This window comes from Athene cunicularia, assembly GCF_003259725.1.
Source record: "Athene cunicularia isolate RWA chromosome 12 unlocalized genomic scaffold, athCun1 chr12_part1, whole genome shotgun sequence".
Taxonomy (NCBI): Eukaryota; Metazoa; Chordata; class Aves; order Strigiformes; family Strigidae; genus Athene; species Athene cunicularia.
Window position 1 is genome coordinate 21,499,736 of NW_020799116.1, and position 21,088 is coordinate 21,520,823.

Here is a 21,088-nt window from a genome sequence, read left to right on the forward strand (position 1 = left end):
TTTATAAAGAAGTTGTTTCATGAGAGAACAACATAAAGTTTGATTAGAGAATAATAAAATACATCTATAGATTGACATGCAGGACAGAACTGCTTAAAGGATTGCCTATTTTGTCACTTCACAAATCAAGCTTAGTAACTGAAAATTCATTAACATAATTTGAACCATTTCAGTCCAGACTCATGAAAATTCATTTTGTTGAGGCTGAGATTTAAGTGTACATAAAGTAGCTTGTTATCTTTATATAGGTGTGTACATGTTTCACAGCAGCACATTTAATTCTTTTTGAACAGTAAGAGGTCAGTTTTACACAATTAGTGCTCTGATTCTTTTTTTTCCTCCCACCCCCTCCTACCCCAAGACACACTCCCTGTTAAAAAAAAATACACATTCAGAATTGTTAGAATTGGGTCTCATTTTTAGATTTTTACATCCACATTCAGAACTGAGCCAGGAATGTTGTACACTATGTCCTGACTTAGTTCAAGCAGCCATACTTTGATTTTTATTTTTCTAGTCTGAAGTTTTGGCTTCAAATCATAAGGTTGGATCCAAGTCCCAGACTAACACCTGAAAACAATTTAGACCTGTTAAGGTCTCAATTCTTACCTAGAGGAAACTTATTTCTTTCAGGAAGCTTTTCATATGAGTGAAAAGATAAAAAAGATGTGAGGCCAAAACCTTACACAAGAAGTTCAAGCTACAAGAAGGTCACAAAAAAAACCCCCAAACAAGTAAGTATTTTAATGGCCTCTGTGGACAGTCATTCTAGGACTTGATTTTCAAGTCTAACCTAGGGCAGTGGGACTGGAAAGTGAGGAGGGAATTAACTGAGAGCCATTGACTGGCTTCCAGATGACATCACATGACTGCTGCTATAGATGATTTAAATAGACCAGTTTGATTACTGTTTCAGTAAAATTTAAATAATAAAGAAATATGCTGGGCAAACTCTCTTTTCTAATATCGAACATGCAGGTATACCTACTTGATGGTTAATTAAGGCACATTTTGCCTAAGATTGTCCAGAATAACACATCAAACTACTACACTCTGCATGTCCTGAGGACTTTCCTATCTAGTACAAACTAATTGTACAATCAAGCTAAAAATATTATGCTCATAACAACATTTTAAAAATAATTTTGTGACAAGTTAAAAATTAATTCACAACTATCTTGTAGACCTAACTGAGAATTAAATGCATTCAACTGAATGTGTATAAACATAAAAGTGCTAAAACTAAATCCCATGTGGTAATTGTGCAAATGCCATAAAACCACATTTTAATTACAACCTTACATTGTGTTGCCTGCAGCTACCCTTGAAATAATCCAATTGGATTTTTAAGTCTTTGAAAGCCATCTGTACATAGGCAGAATATTTAAAGCATGATTACACTTAGAGAAGCATAAGAGAGGTTCTCGATCAATATATTCCCTGTAGATGTCTACACCCAGTCAGCATTGGAAGGGATAGGCTTGGAACACGCTGTATGTGACAACCTTTCAGTGGAGATGTGGATTTTAGTGAGATCTGTGGCTAGAAGGTTTCTCAACCCAGCAGGAAAGAACTAGTGACAACAGCAGGAAAGGCAGGTAGGTGTACCAGTCAGTCCAAGGGTACATTATTAGAGACTTACTCGTTCAAAGCCAGCACTTGAAACTGGCTGTTCTGCTTCTCACACAAGTCTAATTAATGAGCAGGTTTTTTGGTAGGTGTATCTCTCATTTCTGCTAACAACAGTGATACAATCTTAGCATTAAAATGCAAAAGGCCAACAATTTTTGAAGCCTCCGTTTCAAAACTCCTATTTTGTGATAAATCTTCATTCTGAAACTCAATTTTGTCAAATTACTATCAGAGTTTAGACTAAGACATGTTTACATCATAGCATTTGAAATGGATTTTAATTAAGTCCGGAAATTTCTGTACTCAGGAACATGCTCCCACAAATACAAGAAAATGCATTTTTACTCCATTTGTCAGAGGAGACAAATATTACCTGTAGCTTCTACTGATATCAGTACAGCGCTTGAGTACCTGTTACCGCTGAACAGTATCACCAAGCATTCGGTCTTAGCTTAAAGCTGCATTGTCATTTTTTATAGTGTGTATTGTTAGTATTTGTCATTGTACTATGAAAATTACTTTTAGAGACTTTAAAGGAAACCCTAAGTTCACCATTGATTCTCTTAGTTAGGTCTTGACCTTGTAAAATAGAAAGATTATTCCCAAAAGATGTAGAAATATTCCTTGACTAACTTTTAAGCAAAATGATCTTCTATCTTAAATAATAGTTGAGAAATTACAGCCAACATTTTGTAAATATAAGCAGACTGAAGAAAAAGAACAGTCTTTTTGCTATTTGTATAAATGAACTAACAGTACAGGGCTTCTTTCACTATGCTGTATGTTCGGATGTCATTTTTCCTGTAGTTTGATAAGTAAGCCATAATATCATAGCAAATTATGTTATAACACTAGTGAAGGATGAAGGGTAGCAGGATGAAATAGTGCCCACTCCCTGGTTATATTTTGATACAACTAGTACTACAAGAAACAGAAAAGTTCATGTACAAAGGGATAGTCATTGATCCCTTCAATTCATTATTGACACGGTAGAAAAAACACTTGGCACTTTCTCATTTCTGTCTAACTAAGTAAGTCTAGTGTTGAACAACTAATTTCTGTTTTCTAGTAAAATGCAAGAAAATAAAGAGGATTGGGGATATTCCACTCTATTTGTTAATGTGTACAATATCAAAACAAGGCAGGAAACGTGACTACAGTCAAATTTATGATCAGCTTCATCTCTTCTAAATAGGAATTCTAGTTTTGTACAGGACTTCTAGTCCTGGAGAGGTTTTTTTGTACTGTGGGTTGTCATGATCCTTTTTACTATGAAGCATTAGCATCTATCAACAGCATTCTGGTCATTAATCACCATCATTGTTTCATTCTTTTCTAATAGCCCCCAGAGACCCATATTAAAAACACTAGGTCTCCTTCTGTGGGATGCCACACATGCAGAGTCCCATGGAGTGAACTACTGCTTCCCCTGAACTCCAGAGCAAACTGATACTGACTTTATGATATTTTTATCTCTTCCCTGGGAGTTACCAGGGGCAAAAGGTGATGAGTACAGTGCATGACCCTTAGAGCTGGCATGGGGAGAGGCAGCACTGCCAGATCACCTCTGCTCCATGCTCTTTCCCACCCTTCCTCACTGTATCTGCTCTCACCTCTCCCCTGCCAGCTTTTTGCAGCATCGCAGGTCTGCAGGGTAATCCACCAACAGCACTGCCTTTGCCTGACCCGTACCAGTGTGTTATCTCCTATTTTTTACCTCCTATTTTTTCATAATCATGTAGAAAAATTCAAAATTAGAATAGTATTTCACAAAATAGATGAGCTGTCATGGATTTTAAATTCCAGTGCCTCCATATGTACTACAGCCTGCTTCAAAAGGGAGAGTATTTATAGCTGTCACTTCCTAAATACTACAGTTAAAAAAATAACCCATCCAGTTTATAGTCACAGCAATTTGGGAAAATTTTTTATGAGGTGCAAAATGTTACTTGATTTTAGAGGCAGCAGTTTGCTGAACAGTTTGTAGAATGGTAGCAACTGAATGACACACTGACATACCAGAATCAAAATATAATTTGTCTCTGTAAAATTTTCTCCAGAATTTCTACTAGAGATCTGTGGGAACTGATCTTTTTGATTCATTGACATTACACTTAATGTTTTTCTTGCTAGTGACAAGTTCTGGTTTCATGCTGTACAGATATCGAAAATAGATTTTTCTACCATCAGATCACTTCTGTGTTGATTTAGATAACTATTATTTTTTAACTGAAAAACAGTTGTGAGGACAAAGGTATTTTTGTTTGATTTCCTGGTTCAGATTTCCTTTATAGTGTCACTTTATACACTAAGATCATGTCAAAACTGGCATTGATTTCAGTGAGTACCAAGAGAAAAGGTTTCTTAAGATCCAATCTTACGAGGTGGTGCTAGTGGCAGTCGAAGGCACTGTGTGTACGAGGGGTGCTCACAATACCCAATTTTGCATCAGCTTCCATTAATATGGAGAATGTGGGAATTGAATTGAATTGAACCCTAGTGTTTCTCTGGGACCAATCTATATTCCACTTACTTAGTTTATAAGCCATTTTAATCCTCTGTTTTGAATAAAGAAACCACAGTTAAGGTGAATTTACCTCTCTTTGGCTACCTGCCACACTAATCAAATGAAAGTTCTACTCTTTTTATCCACTTGAGCTTTCAGATTTCTTTAATGCCCTTATTTCTAGAACATTAATACAAAGCATATCAGATTCTCCTTTGGTTTGCCACTTGTGTAAAGCGGGTGTAAAACTTTGATGCATACACATAGAATTTTACACCTATTTTTTTCTGTCAAGGTACGAGGCAGTGGGAAATCTGGCTCAACATCTTCAAATTCTTTTGTGTTTGTTCAGAATAACAGCTGTCTAAGCATGATGCTACTGCTTCTCTTAATCAAGAGAGGAATATGTTGGGCTACCCCTGCTGGTGACGGAGAGTTTCTGCGTGGCTGAGCTCGGGCTTTATCTTGAGATTGTGTTTTCTTAAAACCAAATAGACCAGAGAAAGTACATCTTCTGCTTGTTTATTGGTTTAGGGCTCTTCCTGCCTGTTTCTGGGAAAGAAAAAAATGAATAAAAGGCTACCGTCATTATTTCACTTTTAATTTCCTTTCTCCAAAGTAAGCAGAGCAAAATTAGATTTAGTCTGATGCATATTCCACAAATAAATTACATGGAACTAGAGTGGTTAAATGAACTTTGCTTGGGGATTATTGGAAAGATAAATATTTAAACACTGAACTTGAGGTAAGTCATGTTTATGCAACAACTGGGGTTTTTTGTCACTACTTTCCCCCTCCCTCTTTTTTTTTCCTGTTGTGGCTTTTCTACTCAACACAACCATGAGGACATTAAAGCCAGGGTGAATGCCACCTTCAAAAAACTGTTTTCTGTATTGTTGCCAGCAGAGGGCTTTTTTTCTTTCTTTAGATGATCTTTGCCTAGTTTTGTTTTTATATACAGCTTTGATTATATTTTACATTATATCTTAGTTAGAAGAATTCAATGTAAATTTACAAGAATTCTAATTATATCTCTTGGAAATAAAATAGCTTATGTTACTCTAATCATTGTTCAAAAATACTTAAATTGCAGAAGAACTTACAAACCTCTGTGCACTTTAGAGTATGAAGCTTAAATTTTAAGGATTTATTTTAATTTCGTAGACTTACAGTGAAGAAATCACAGGATGACAATCTAAGTAAACCAGACTTATAAACTAGAAAACTCTGAAATAAGAAAGGGTAGGTATTATTCCATTACATAAGGAAAAATACAAACAGTAATACAGTTGAAGACTGTGCTGGTTAACTATGTAGCCATCTACTCATTCACTAAATAACCTTCACTTCAGATTATAGAGGATGATAATGATGCCTAGAGGTATTGTATATCAACCTAGAATACTTCTTTCTACAGTAAAAAGCATGGTAAGCACATTTATGAAATCTTTAGGTAGCCAAATATTAAAGATTAATACAATAAAATGATACTTATCTTTGTAAGCTCATAGTACAAAGAATCTTCAATTTTAAAACACTGATGCAGATGAAATGTTAAGAAGCAGTGATAATAAATACCCTTGCTATTGTGATGTCAATAAAAGAATCAGGAAATTAACTGGCTTTTTAGGTTTTCATGCTCATCTAATTAGGAGAAGTGCTTCTAATTGTAAGTCAGCTTTATTGTTATCAGATAACTTGTACACATGAAATTTATAGTCTCTAGAGTATGTTGGTCAGAAATTAAACAGCTGAAGTATCTATAACTGTCAGAATTTAGCACACAGCATTTCATTTTCAAGCTTGAAGTTAAGAGTGTATGTGCTTCCAAGCTAGATAAAAGACAAAAAGGTATTTTTAGTGACTACTCACCGTGCTTTTATATAGAGATCTCTAGGCAGTGTTACCATCTATAAAAACGTCCTACAGTGCCAATAACCAACAGATTTCCTAGACATGTATGGATGGGGGTGGGGTGCCTTGTAGTCATTGAATGTAACAGGACCAGTTGGATACAGTTCTGTGATTTCAAAGTTGATTTTTAATCAGACAATTCCTTCAAAAATTATCATGGTAAAACTCTGTCACATCCTGCAACTAACTTAGAATCCATTCAGGAAAAAAATAATTAAGTAGGATTTCTGACCAAGAGTCAGGTTTGTCTTGAGTTTAGAACAGAACAAACTGACAAGGCAGAAATATGTTTTCAAGAAGGAGATGTCAAACGTCTGATCGCTACACAAATCCTAAAGAGTGAACCTACATTCACCAGACTAATGGTGCTGCCAGCTGCCTCTAGTTACAATGTGTGTTTTGTTTCTTTCTAAAACACAAGTTAAGTTTATTTTGTCAGGTTCACTGGAAGGACATGACTCTTGTTGATATGTTCAAGTAAGAGGATTTTTTTTCCCTGCTGCTGCCGCTACCCTGGAACTGCATGCACAGTACACAAATTTCAGTTTAAAGGAAATAGTAACAATGAATTCGGGAAGAAGTATTAGGTACTTTTTAGTAAGAAGTACTACGCCAGACAACTGATTCTACTTTTTATTTTTCCTTAAAGTGCAGTGAAAATATAGGAAACAGTATTGTATAATGTGCAGATAAATAGGCCACTTATTCATGAGAACAACATTAATCAGATCAGTATTCATGAGCTTTATAATTTTGTTAATTAACTGCAGAGAGATCAGAGTAGTAGCATCTATTTCAATCCCTTCCTTTCCACAGAGCAGTTTTTGTGTTGTTCATTGGTTTGGGTTGTTCTCTGGTTTGGGGCTTTCTTAAATTTTGTGCCCAATTTATATTCTTCATTCTTCTGTATTTCATCTTCACATACTACATAGCAGTTCCAAAGTGGTAATCTCAACACAGCAAGCATAGTAGGCTTGGTAACTGTTGGCCTGCCATATGTTGTAGGCCAACGGATATACCAGGGTGCTTTGAATGATGAATACTTGTGCCACCACTCTATGTTTGGATAACAAATGAAGTATTCCAGAAGAATATAGATTCCTTCCTTTTCTCAACAGGAAAGAAATCCTCTACCAACTTTCAAGAGGGAAGTAAGGGGGAGACTGTATGTTTTATTTGAAACCATTTTTTCTTAATTTTTGGCTGGCAGGATATGCTTGGTTTTAAAAGTGAAATATGTCCTGATCGCAGCCAGTTTGGGTATTTACAACTATGCGTCTTCAGATCAGAGGTCAGGAGCTTTCAAACCTTTTTCTGTTCATGAAGTCTTCTGGAACCCATGTTTTTAATGATTATCTGATGTGTCAACAGCAATTCGCAAAGTACTTGCTTGCTCTTTTTGATCACCTATATCATTTGATCAGTTTCTTTTTTAACCGTTTTAATTTGGCAATTTTTTCTTATCTTCTAGCAAAAGCAGACCAGTAATTGCAGTGTTTTCTGAAATTGATTGAATTTTCTGCATTTCCCTGTTCATTCAGTGTAATTATTAATATGTGGGATCAAAATAAGCCAGCCCTAAATCTTTTATGGAAATAATGTATGCAACATATTGAAAATATCTTGACACTTCAGAAGAGTAGTACAGTATTGTTTTGCAGATTTCAGGCATTTAAAATAGATTCGGACCAGTAACTATTGAATCTTTGAACCTAATTTGTGTTTAAGTCCAGTTTGCAAATCATCCTAGCAACTTGGAAAAGGAACATTTGATGTAATAACTTACATGAACAAAAGAGTAAAAATCCGAAACATTTCAAGCCTTAATGAGGTTGATTTGATAACTTACTGCTCCCAACACCAGCAGTTTCAAAAAGCTTTGTCGTCTCACGCTACCTAACCCAACAGATGTCATGACCTGATTCTGAGAGACTTGATGACGTGAGAAACATGCTTCTGTGATGATAATAATAATTTGCCGTGAATGCACACTTGCCTTAATTCACATTTATTCAGCAACTTCAGAATATTGGGCCAAATTTCTCCCTGAGTTTAGTAATTCCATGAGTGTAACTCCTGTTTAGCATAGTTCTTCGTCTATTCATAACTCTAAATAGCTTCACTGCAACTAGAATTACTTTGCTAGTTGCCTGTCAGTAGTATGGGAAAGAAAAAGACCAAATGGAAAATTGGAGAAATAATGTGTTATTAGTTTCTTCTGTACTGTCTTTGTTCTTATCGAACTAATATGAATAGCTCTAGTAAAAGATGAATGGTGAACCCAGTGAGGGGTTGCTGTCTGTATTATTACCGGTAATTGTAAAGAAATTAAGAATATTGCAGTTGGTGCCGCAAGTGGTTTGAAAGTGTGAGTCTTGTACGCTGGCCTCCAGTTTACTTGTGAAGATTGTGGAGTCCAGATCTCATGGCATTTAGAAGCTCTCCCAGTGAAATGCAGATTTTGGGGCCAATTTGTCAGCTGCTGTAGGTCCACTGGAAGTATATGGCTGAAAAAACAAATCTACTCATTTCAGAGAAATCACTCCTGTGAGGACTACACCAATTAACTTCAAATGTGTTAATTTAAGAAAACATATTAGGTCCATTACACAATCAAATGTAGTCACATTCATACACCATTAAAAGAATTGTTTTCACCTGGACTGCCTTGAAAATAATAAAATAAATTGTAGTTATGTAAAATAAAGTGATAGTAAAGAGTTAAGCAGCATGCAAATCAGCTCTTGAATGAAAAATACTAATATATGGTTATTTGGATAGGGAAAAGAGGGACATGTTATTAAAAATATGAAGATTTTTCAGACAGGATATTACAGTCACATTTTAAACCCATATATACTGTTGTTGTATTTCCATTACAGATTTAATCACTTTTAATATTTAATCCCCCATTCTCATTGTCATTGAACCCTTCCGCAGTGCTGTTAACCAAGAGAGGGTTAGACCTCTGACACTTAGACAAGTGCCCAGTCTGCCAAGAGGTTTTAAAGTATTACTGCTATACTCACTAAGACTCATGTCAAACGTGAGTGAACTCCCAGTTTGAAGGTGCCCTGTGGAGACAAGCATTAGATTTGTCTGGTCATTAAGTATGTACATTTATTTCATGTTACTAGTATATGACAGAAACCATTAAAACATGTCATTTCAGTAAAGCAATCTCCATGCTAAATATTTTCCAGTTTGAAACTTAGGAATCGACTTCTGTTATTTAGATTTTAAGGATTCTGCTTCAAAAGATCTTTTTACTACTGTCTTTTATCTGCAAAACATGATCTATTCTTTGCTCTCCTAGGGAACATGTCTTCAAGTTCACAGATCAAAGTCATAGCTACTACTAGTAGTACCTGGTCTTAGTCACGGAAGTGAGCCTTGCAACTTTTCTAAGTGAAGATTCTGTTGAAACGAGACTTCACATTTATTTAAAATAACAATAAGAAGCTAAAACCACAGAAATGAAAGTGTGTAGACTGAATCTATCTTTGTAATTTTTGGAAGCTGATAAAACATTTTAATACGCAGTGACATTATTTTGATTAATGGTATCATGTTAGCAAATATCAGTAATGTATCTCAGCATGACAGTTTTTCCAGTTGCTACTGATATTTATTACCAATCCAATCATACCCATATATATAAGTATGGAAAATTCTATTGCATACCTGACATATAGTCTGGTTTTTCTCAACTTAATAATGAATTTATTGAGTTGTTATTTAAGTTAAAACAGAAGTCCTGTTTATCTTTTTTTTTTTTTTAATATTCAGATGTACTGCATCTATCTTATGTGTAAGTCCAAGAGTTCATGCAGTGTAGTCCATTTCCATCTCTCATACATACACACTTGCCAAATTTCTTAATGTAATTTCTGTTGTTGATCTTTTCTGATATTTCTCCTTGGTTTTTAATTGTCACAGTAGAATTTATACTTTTCTGAATTTAAGAAAACCTTTGAAGAGTAAGCAATATATTTGTAAAATGGCATTTCCTCTTCAATAATATATTTAAAAGAAAACATGCAGTGAATCCTATTAGTAACAGCTCTATTTAAAGTGGATCCATTGACAAATGCAAGACCTTCTTTCAAGGTATCTCTCTACCAAGTAACTATAATGTAAAATAAAAGGAAACCCATGGAGCTGGTAAGTTTTCCCTGTGTGTTGACCCAAATGTATGAAAAGTCTTGAGACTGCCTGTTCTGTCAAGAGAGAAATTAACATAAAAGAGCAGATTGGGAAGAGGCGAGGGGAGGATGCAGATCAAGTTTTCTATCATTGCAATAAGACATTTCAGGCTTTGTTATTGCTTGACAGAACAATACCACACACAACTGGAAACCAGTTAGTGGTAGGGAAGTGACTGCATGATGACATGTCTAGTCTAGTCCCCATGTACAAAGGGAAAACTGTGGTAATTAAAGTAAGAGCAGGAATAAAGGAAACCAAAAGCTTCAAAAACCAAAACAACTGCAACTTCATCAGCCCTGGCATGGGACTGGCATGGGCGATAGATACCAACAAGAGAAGCACTGGGATAACTTAGTATTTGTCTGCCTTCTATGCTCTCTGTGTTTTTTCTGTCTGAAGTTTGAAATGCACTATTCAGCGCCTTTTTCCCCTGCTACCACCTCTTCTCTTTGTCTGTGCTGGGATGTGGTATACCACATGAAATCCTGATACTGAACTCCAGAGCAAAATGAACTCTATTGCCTTAAATGATGTTAGTGCATTTTTCTGAGGGAGAAAGCCATTTCTTTTTTTTATTTTTTATTTTATTTTAGTGTTTGTTCCTGTGGCCTACAGAGGATTCCACAGCTTTGGAATCATGGGAAGATACGTAGTCCTCTTAATTACAGGAGTGTCATTTGTATTGCTATAGTTAGAGGTCTGCCAGCATTTCCATTACAAACCCTAGTTCAGTGGTTTATAGTTCAATCATAAAATGTGGTGCTGCCCTTACGAATTTTGAGTCAGGCAATGATTTGTTCCTCATCCTTCCCCAAAAAATTATGAAGAAAATAAGTGGCTACTTTTAAAATATGAGAGTAATAAATAAGTGACTAGATGTTGACTATACAGGACTTTGCATGCCTACAGTTTAGCAAGAACTTTATTTTTAAATTTCTATATAGGTGACATTTACTGTATAATGCTTTTGCAAGTGCTTTTGGCTATTTTGAAACTAATCAATTTTTTTCATGTTTACATGCTTTAACTTAAACTGTTTAGGTTGGAACAGACCTGTAAAAAGCAATTAAATATATTTTGGGTGTAAATATCAATACTTGAAATGGTTCCTAAACAAGAGCTAAATAAAATAATTCCAAAGTTTTCATAGTTATTGATTCCTACAGTGTTAGTCTAAGTAGCCATAATTTCTGCAAAAAATACAAGTTACCTTTACACAGGAACTGAAATGTGGCAGCTACAGTTATGCATGTAATATAAAGCACTATAAGAGATGGTTTTCAGAATGGTCTGCTTGCCTGTGGTGGTAATCCTTGATTTCAAATCTCGAGGCTGCCCTGGCAGAAGATACATATTTGACATCTTTACTTAACTAATGGAATAAATTAACTAGGATTGCAGTACATTTTTCATAACTGCAAGTCTTTATATAAAATCTGGTTTTCTCCCAAAAAGACATACTAGCCCTAAGTTTGGGTTTGATGCAGAAATCAGTGAAAAATCTCCATGGCCTGTGTAGCATAGATGGCAACTGTAGGTCCCTGTAGTTTCATCAGGCTTTGAAAACTCTCATATGTTAAAAGAGCAGATCCAAAGATTCCTCCTTTTTCTTCTGATCAGGCAGAGCAGAAACTGAGATTCTGTCAAAAAACAGGCAACTTGGTTTGGTTGGCTTAGATGTCCTAAAAAAGCCAGAACAAAACAATATTGCATCATTATGCATTTTAGGAAAGTCAGAGAAAGTCCATTAAAAGAAAGAGATTCAGGTGTGGTACTGGGAATCTGATAGCAAGGGGTATAGAGTCTGTACCTTGCAGTGAGTGCCCGCTTGTTCTCATGCAGATTTCCCTTTCAGTTAAAGTATGTTTAAAGCAGACATCCTTAAATTATTGATTAGCTTTGTAACCCTACAAATAGGCTTGGATATTACCAAAAGCCAAGTGACCTTCCTGTTCTTTATCTCTTGATCTTACTGTTGATATTTACAGTCCCATGACATTTTCCATGCAAATATCTATTTGTGTGGTTTTGTGCAATGTTGTGCAAAGCACAGTGAGGAGTGGACTCTTGACAATCCTTTGTTAAATATTTGGAAAATAAATTTATCATAAAATTTCTAAGAATTCTTAGTTTATTTTCTAAAGCATCAGCTTTGCCTTTGGTTGTATTTACTGTGTTAAAAATTCATTATTAATGAAGGTTTCAGACCCCGTAACACCTACTGTCATGCTGCTGCCCAGTTTGATTACATGTTGACGGTATTCAGTTTTTTATTTCTCGTTGTAATCCTGTTCTGCTAAGTGTTTGGTTTTATGCTTGGTTGATAGAGGTTCAATATAGGTACAATTTAGGTGGAAGAAAGACACAAAGAATTGCCAGCTGTACTCATGACTAGGAAATCCAAAACTTCCTCAAGTGAATGATAGAAGTAAAACTGATTATTCACAGAACTTTCTGAGACAGAATCATTATTATTTGATTGAATAAAGCATATTCACATGCCTTTTTATATTTAATTTCCTAATCAATGACTGAATTATTACTTGCATTCTATGCAGAAACTGGAGCCTTCTCTAGCGAACTTCCATATTCTGTAACAGAAGTTATGATCTGCCTTTAAATAAAGTGGTTTTTTGTGAATTAGACATCATTGCTTTCATAAGTGGTCACAGAAAGAATTTACAAGTTTGCTAAATAATGGAAGTCAAGGGGAAAAGGGAAAAGGTGATTAATTTGACATTGTTAATGATTATAACCTTGGAAAGTGTGAATTTATGGGTCAGGAAACAGTAGCGATGCATAAAATAGGAAATAGCAGAAAATCAGCTTAAAAGTGAAGTTGAAAGAAAGTCATACAAAAAGATTAAGATACAAGTACACTAGTTGTATGTATTGGGAATAAGAAAGTCTTACATAGATGAGTAGCAGTTTAAATAAGTACCTGGCAAAACCAGCTTTGGCTGCAGTATGCTTAAATAATTTTCATAAATTATGTAGCTTAATCATTTAACTCATGGTTGCTCTCTCTAACATGTCTTTTTTGTTTTCCCCCTTAGCTAACAATGCCAACATTTCCTGTTGTTGTGAAGATTGGACATGCTCATTCAGGCATGGGAAAGGTGCAAACTCTACTTACTGCATGTTAGGAGGCTGGGTGTTTGTCTGAAATAATACGCATGTTAACTTTCCACTGTCCAAATTCTGTGTCAGATCCCTACCCTTGAAGATCTCTTCTTGTATATTATTCAAGAAAGCAACTCTCTTTAAAGCAACTCTCTTTAGGAAAATGTTAAAACACATAATATATTTTCACATTGGTGCCTTTTCAGTTTAAGCATTGTCTTACATAGGACATTCTTTGAAACAGGCTGAGATGCTTTCTTGAAGCAAACCCTTATTTATTAATTTAGTTGACTGGAGTGAAACTTTTTAAGAGTCAAGGTCTGTTTGCACAGTCCAACTTTTTGGACCTGGGAATATAGGAAGGTTTTGCCTTGGTTCTTTATTAGTTTCAGCTTGATACTGAACTTTTATTCATTTCCTATCTTAATGTATTCTCTGTGATTGTCTCATACCACTATATAACTGCTGCTTTCTTTCTCCAAAGTAATTGCATTTCAGTGGTGAGTACAGTTGTTTTGATATCACTTATCTCACAATGATGGTTCAATGGGAGATAATTTAAATCCCACTTTCATGGATATCAGTGAAAATTTCTAGTCATTACAGATTAACCACTTTTGCTGAAAATACTTCAGTGCTTTTAAGTGTTTTAGATTTTAAAACAAATTATCAGAGAATAGTTACATTTATCATCTTGAATTTCTAAAAGCTCCATGAACATATTTGCCACTAGCGAAAGAAATAGAAAACTTATTTAATTGTATTTTATTCAGTAATTATTCAAGTTGTACTGCATGTTATGTACTTTTGCTGATGATTGTTCTGCTTTATTTCATATTTAGTAAGTCAGAGGAAATCCAGCAGCCAATTTAATTGAGAGCAGAATTAACCACTAATTACCTAAACTGCAGTTTCTGTGGATTGCATATGTGAAGTATTAGAATGTTTATACTGTACTTTCAATATTCACCCCTCATTTATACAAAAGGGAAATAATGCACAGAAATGTCCAGAATATCAAATGTCTAGAAAGAAATCTAGATATTTTTTTAGCTATAAAATATTTTAAATCCTTAAAGATTAAATGCCAGTCTTTCTGGTGAAATGCTTACTGTCAGTGTCCAAATAAAGGTTCTCCTCATACCCCAGTCCTCCCTAAAGGCATTGCTAGGGGTAGTGTTTCCATTGGTCATAGGCATGCATATGCTATTAAGTTTTCAGAAACTAAGTCGAAACCAGGCACTGTGTCTGGTTTTGTGGCTCTCAAATGCCAAATTACTCTGTGTTGTTCTCCATCTGAGAATTGAGAGCAAATACTTAGGCCTTATGACTTCTTTTAGCTTCACCAGACTCCATTTAATATACAAGTCCCATCTCACAGCTGTGGCACTCCGGCCCGTAGGTTCCACTTTAAGTACCAGGTGACAGTGGAAGCAAACAAGAAGCTGGGTTTGTGAAGTTGCAAACTCTCCTAATATTGCATAGCATGAAAAATACTAATCCCTGCCTCCTTTTCTCCCCATTCTGAAATGTGCTTTGGGTTAGTGTGTTGGAGTTCCAGTTTCCCTCTCCCCATTTCTACTAACTCTAAGACTTTTCTTCTGAGTCACTTTTTCTCCCCACTTCAGCCACCTTCCTTTTAAGTCAGCTGTAGAGATGTGCCCTCCCTGTTCAAAAATAATGTCTCTGTCCTCCACCTGTCCTCTAAAATCTCCTCCTCCCTCTCCCTCTAAATCAATATTCTCCACTTTTCAATCTCCCTCTTATTTCAAGATTTTAAAGTTGATGGATTTAGTACCATTCACCATCTTAGCATAGTGTTCCCCAACTAGAAAATCCTACTTCTAGAAAGCCTGACTCCTTGCAGAGAAGTGGGAAAAATGAGAAAAACTGGTTCTGCTGTCTTGAGCCAACCCTCTGTGCTCCATGTGAATGTACACTCATCGGGATATCATGACCTCCTGGGACATGCATGATCTGATAATACATGGGGAGCTCCACATACATTCAGTTACATGAGCAATTTACAGAATCAACAAGAATTCTGTATAAATTAGTGTTTCATATTGTCACATGTTGAAAAATTCTAAAGCCTTCAGATCTAAAATTAACAATCACCACTTAAAAAAAATCAAAAGCAAATTAAAATTCTACTGTCTGCAAATTGCTTTCTACAGATGAACAGGTAATATTTTGCCTATAAAAATAGATACTTTAATGCAGAAATGTTATAGAATCTAGAAATTAGCTAAAATATCAGATACTTTTTTTATAAACTGATGCTGTCAAAAAACATACTTCTCATGAATGCCATTTGCAACTGAATTCTACATTTTATTCCTAATTACTCTTTTTTCTTTTGTATATGCTGTTTACTTGTGGTATGATGACTACAGATCAAGGTAGACAACCACTACGATTTTCAGGACATAGCCAGCGTGGTAGCACTTACTCAGACCTACGCCACTACTGAACCCTTCATAGACTCCAAATATGACATCAGGATCCAAAAGATAGGCAGTAACTACAAAGCATACATGTGAGCCAAAAACTTATATTCTTTCATCCTTTTGTTTCAAAACTGATGAGCACCAATAAGATTAAGACTGTTGGATGAGTCTCTGAGATGATGTGGTGACTCCATGCCTCCATTGTCATACTCTCTGGAAAGACAGTATTTTAGACTTTCTAGATTTATCAAGACTTTTTTTTAGTTGATTGTGACTGGGAGGAGGAGAATAAGACAACAGGTGAGCCTGCCAGAGTGGTTTTCCTGCTAACCTCTGTTTATTTTTTTCATTTAAAGAAAGGAGCAGTTGGAAGTTGTTTTTATAAAGGACTTGTTAAATCAAATTCTTTTGTATATTTTCACCAACTTAAGGTCAAATCTTCTCCTCCCTCTAAGGATAGTTAGGTGGCATTCATTCACACAGACCTGAACCATAACACTTTAATGGAACAAAGTACTCTCCTTTTAACATTATACATGTAAGAAAAATTCTAATCTTGCAGTGGCCTTCACATATATGGAAGAAAGTCTCTTCTGATTTTAGAAGTCAGGTATTGTTTTAAAGTTATGACTATATGAGAGGCTAAAAGAGTGTTTCAGTTTCACAGACAACATTAACCTAGAACAGCAAAACAGGTTATCTTGTAGTAGCTGAACTGTGTTTATGCATATTTCAATTATCAAGCAACGTAGTCTGACATACACTCATTTCATTCATGTTTTTATGACAAGTTAGATCATCTCATGTCTTTGTTCCCTCATGCTTACAATTCTGAGGCAGGAAAAATATAACAAAACATGAATAAAAATACACATATGCTTTTACATATGCACACCCATGTACGCATGCAAAGATTCCTATCTAGGAACTTCTGTAACATTGGAGGCATCAGAGATTTCTTGTACCGTTTTTAAGGTACAGTCAAGTTCTTTATCAGTAAAAACTACTGAACTCCAAGTAAGCCATAAATACTAAGAGAAGCAGAAGTTTGAGCTGGGTTAAAGAAAATACATTAAATGTTATAAAATATTAAAGACAGGGTTATTGTTAAGTGTCAAGTAATTTAGGAACAGTGAAAAAACTCTATAAGAAAGTAGAACCTTTTGTCAAGGGTGGGGGGAAGGAGCAAAATATATCTCATTAGGTTGATATTGGAAGGCCAAATACCCTTGACTTCTCCCCTAAGACATTACTGTCACAAGATCAAAACTGTATCAGTAACTGCTGGTCTCTCCTGGCATATGACTTGAAGGGGTATTTGAGAAAGAACATCAAAGATTAGGCCTTTCAAGAACAACCCAGTAGTCTGCCTGTCTGCCTCTCACTGTACACCTGAGGGGACTCAAGAAAGCACAACACAGAAATGGGTGCAAATGTTGTTAGCATAGGTCAGATCCATCCAGCAGTATGGACACTCAGTGCTTCTGCTTAATTTTGAATCCAGAACTACCAAAATTTTGCAAAAGCAGTGTGTTGGAAATTCGAGTTGTACACAGTGACCAAGGCAGAACGCTCAAATAGCTTGTGAGGACTGAGAGGTTTTGGGATCCTTTGTTGGCGTTCTCAGAAACTGTAACTCAAGCTCCCTCTAGAATTTCCCTACACCTCTCCCTATAGGCAATAAAAATCATAAACAAATGCTTATGAATGATACAGCTTTTAGCCCCTGTCTTTGCCAGGAAAGTTCATTCCAGTTCTGCTTGTCTGTCTTACATTGGTGTTCCAGACTGTTGACTGGGTTTAGCCCTGTGTCTGGAGACATCCATCCTACCTTTTCTAATAGCAACATACTCCTACACCCCAAGGTCATCTCTCTCCGATCTGTCCAACCTGTATCTTGGTCCAGTCCCACCACTTTCCCAGACCACTTCTACCTTTCTCTCTCTTAGTCCTCACTGCTTACACCTAACCTTTGTGATTGCCTCGGCTTGTCCCTTGCCCCTTTATTCTACTCAGTGCTATTCAACAGCCTTGGTCTCGCCCTGCTTCCAGTCACCATTCAGCCTTCTTTCTCTATCTCAGACCTTTTCACACAACTACTTCCACCTCTTCAAGGCTAGGATAGCACTTTTCTCGGTGCTTTGACAGGCAGATTTCTTGTGTGTGCTACCCATCTCTTCCCCTCCTCTGGTGTTTATAATAGACGGAGTGGGTTTGTCTCTGACTTACAGCTCCCAAGTGGCAGAGTCGGGAATAAGGCCCAACTCTTAATGGCTATGACACACCACCAGGCACCAGCACTCAGAGGCAGTATTAGTAACTTGATGGTTCACTGCCTATGGTGGAAATCGGACCACTACATTTCATAGAAGAGAGCCTACATTTTTTTTCCTTGACTTGAAATTTAAATGCTGTTCAGCGTGTAGAATAATTTTGGAAGAGTCAGCCATGATAAATGTATCATTTTCAAACATAAATGTTTCTTCTTCACAGAAGAAGCAGTTGACCTAAGAGACAGCAAAAATAAGTTCAGGTGACAGCCTGTTCGTCCTACCTTTTCTTTATTTTTAAGTTTCTACTCTGAAACTATGGGTTCATCCAAATACTAAAAGCCTAGCGATTATTTTTTCTCTAGATTCTTTCATACAGTTAAATCACACAAAAAAAAAATGGAATACTGATCCATTGTTACAAAGCATCATGAAAAGGAGAAGATTTACCAAATGTCTGAAAATTTCTTCATATACATACAGATACATTATGTCAGTAGTATATTGTTATACAGCTGGTTTTCATTTTGTTCTGTGACACAGGAACAGAGTACTTAGAGAGCCACCACAAAAAATACCAGCTGAACATTTGTTTTTGTAGTTTAAAGAGAGTTATTAAGAGCTTCAGTTTTATAATTCTGTGGGAAATTGTGGTATAAGTGGATCCATGACTCACAAAACACTGGTGCTTATCATCTGTCAGTAGAGATTATAGCCAAAATGCAACATTGGATCCCTCTAAATACCACAGCTCCTCAAAACGCTTTGTGACACATACTTAACTACACTTGGTACTATTACAGAATTCATCTGACTTCAAGGAAATAGAGTTATAAGGGTCACACACAGTGAAGAAAAACAGAAATACAAAAACACTACGTCTAAATCTCCTCTCCAGAAGCAATACTCTGAATCCATAACTTAATGTACTTTGATTAAAAGGTCAATAAAACAAAGGTAGAGCACATCAGCCAAAGAAAGACAGTGCTATAGAATCTAACCCCTAAGCAGGCTACCTACACAAGGATTGTATGTAGACATTTCTACATATTTTTCTGATGACAAATTCCTGTCCCAACAATTTGGATTGCATACTTTAAATGGTACTAAATAAAGCAGAAGGGTGTTGGAAAAGAGAAAGCTCAAGTTACTCTGAATTGTTTATATTAATCATAATTCCTTTTCCTCCAGTGTTAAAATGGTTCTTCTGTCTTTGCAAAGACCAAATCAAGTGAAAACATGTTAAGCCTAAATGCAAATCACTGAAAAGCCTTAGAAGTTGTTTTCTATAATATTCAGTATTTAGTAAAAGAAAATAACGATGTGAAAGACCCTTAGCAATTATCAGAACAGAAGTGAAGAAGGGTGGGAAGCCTACATATTTCAGTAGAGGAAATTATGTACGAATTACAGAAATCATATCTAAGGTTTAAAGTGCCAGACGGTCTGGTCACGTACTTCTGTATCACTTCACCATGGTCTAATGGAACCCCTGTTGTTTTGGAGTTCTGTGTCACAGACCTAGCATTGACAGCTCCAGCCCACAAGCTATTGAGGTTACAACAGCTAGCTCTGTGTCCATAGCCTTCCTCTTAGTCCTCACCTGGTCCCTACAGCATCCTTACAGCCAGCCAAGCATCCAGCCATGAGACTTCAGGTTCAACAGGGGACCTATCATGTTATGGACTGAAAGCATGGCTTAAAGCAAGCCTTCTTTTCTTCTCTAGTCAGTAGTGCTGAGATTACATCAGTGCAGTTGAGGATCTTGAACAAAATAATTGCTAAAAGTCTTCAGGACATTTTTTTTTTTTCTGCTTTGTCACATCTTGCTTCCTAAAAGACACTTTAAATAGTACATGGTAATGAATGCCTTTGAGAAGTCTGCAATAGAGTTGGATTGTGTCTTGTAAGAAGTATTTTCTCTCAGATGCAGAATAAGTGTCTGGAACAGTAATGACACATACATATAGATGTGGACACATACATATAAATATAACTTTAAAAAATGAAGCAGGAATCACAAAATAGCCTTATTACTGGGTACAGTTACCTTAGAAACAACAGTAAACATGCATGTTCCCCGTTCACTACTTTCTCCCCCATCGACAAAGAACATGGCATCTTAGAACTTCATGCTTTTAAAATTCAGCTAAATTTATGAGACTCCCACAGAAATGTCAACATTCCACCAAAATTGCTACTGACCCTCATAATTAGGTTAATAGAAAAATGGGGAGAAAACTATAGCCGCTGCCTAATATACTTTTAATACATTACAGATGTTCCTATTATTTTACTAACTGGAAACACTTCATAATTTGTATCCTTAGACTACTCCCAGTACAGCATTTAGGTTTCAGAAAACAGTAATCTTCTCAGCCCTGGTAACAGTCCCAAGGTCTGAGGAGAAAAAAAATTCATATGAATTTTTTTTTTCTTAGAGATTAAATAAAAGATGATATACTCGAGCCCTGACATAGACCATTTAGATTGTATTATTAACCTAGCAAAGAGTGAAAACTGGAGGAGAAACCAAGATCCAGCTGTAAAAGGGATCTGAGATCACTTCAGAGATGTTAAAGACATAGATATCTTGATTTTCAAGTATTGGGACCTAACCCTGTGGTGGTATGTATTTGAAATGGCAAGCTGGAGCTTCAGTTTCTTGACATTTAGTAATGGTGTGTTACAGGCTATTCAATCCATTTATAACCGATAACACCTTATTACTAACACTTTCACTTAATCATAATAGGTTTTTTTTAAAATAATCTTAAATGAATAAATGGGGAACAGAAATTTCACAGCACCGTCATGCTTCATAACATGCCTACAGTGAAGTATTACTGACAATTGCAGTGCCTGTTAGACTTCTTCATGTTTTAGATGTTCTGTTATAAGCTGCCAGATATGAAAAGGTATCAATACTGCCATAGTATTCCTGTGAAAATCAGAGTATTTTAACAGATAGTAAAAATATAAAA

At 35.9% G+C, this 21,088-nt stretch overlaps 1 protein-coding gene across 1 annotated transcript in view; it reads left to right on the plus strand.

The window, feature by feature from the left end:
- The window catches only part of SYN2 (synapsin II), a 127,546-nt gene that overhangs the window by 64,104 nt on the left and 42,354 nt on the right, over positions 1-21,088 (plus strand). The window contains exons 6-7 of the mRNA XM_026857877.1: positions 13,318-13,380; positions 15,781-15,923. Of these exons, the coding sequence (XP_026713678.1) occupies positions 13,318-13,380; positions 15,781-15,923 (206 nt within the window). The remainder of the gene's footprint in view (positions 1-13,317; positions 13,381-15,780; positions 15,924-21,088) is intronic.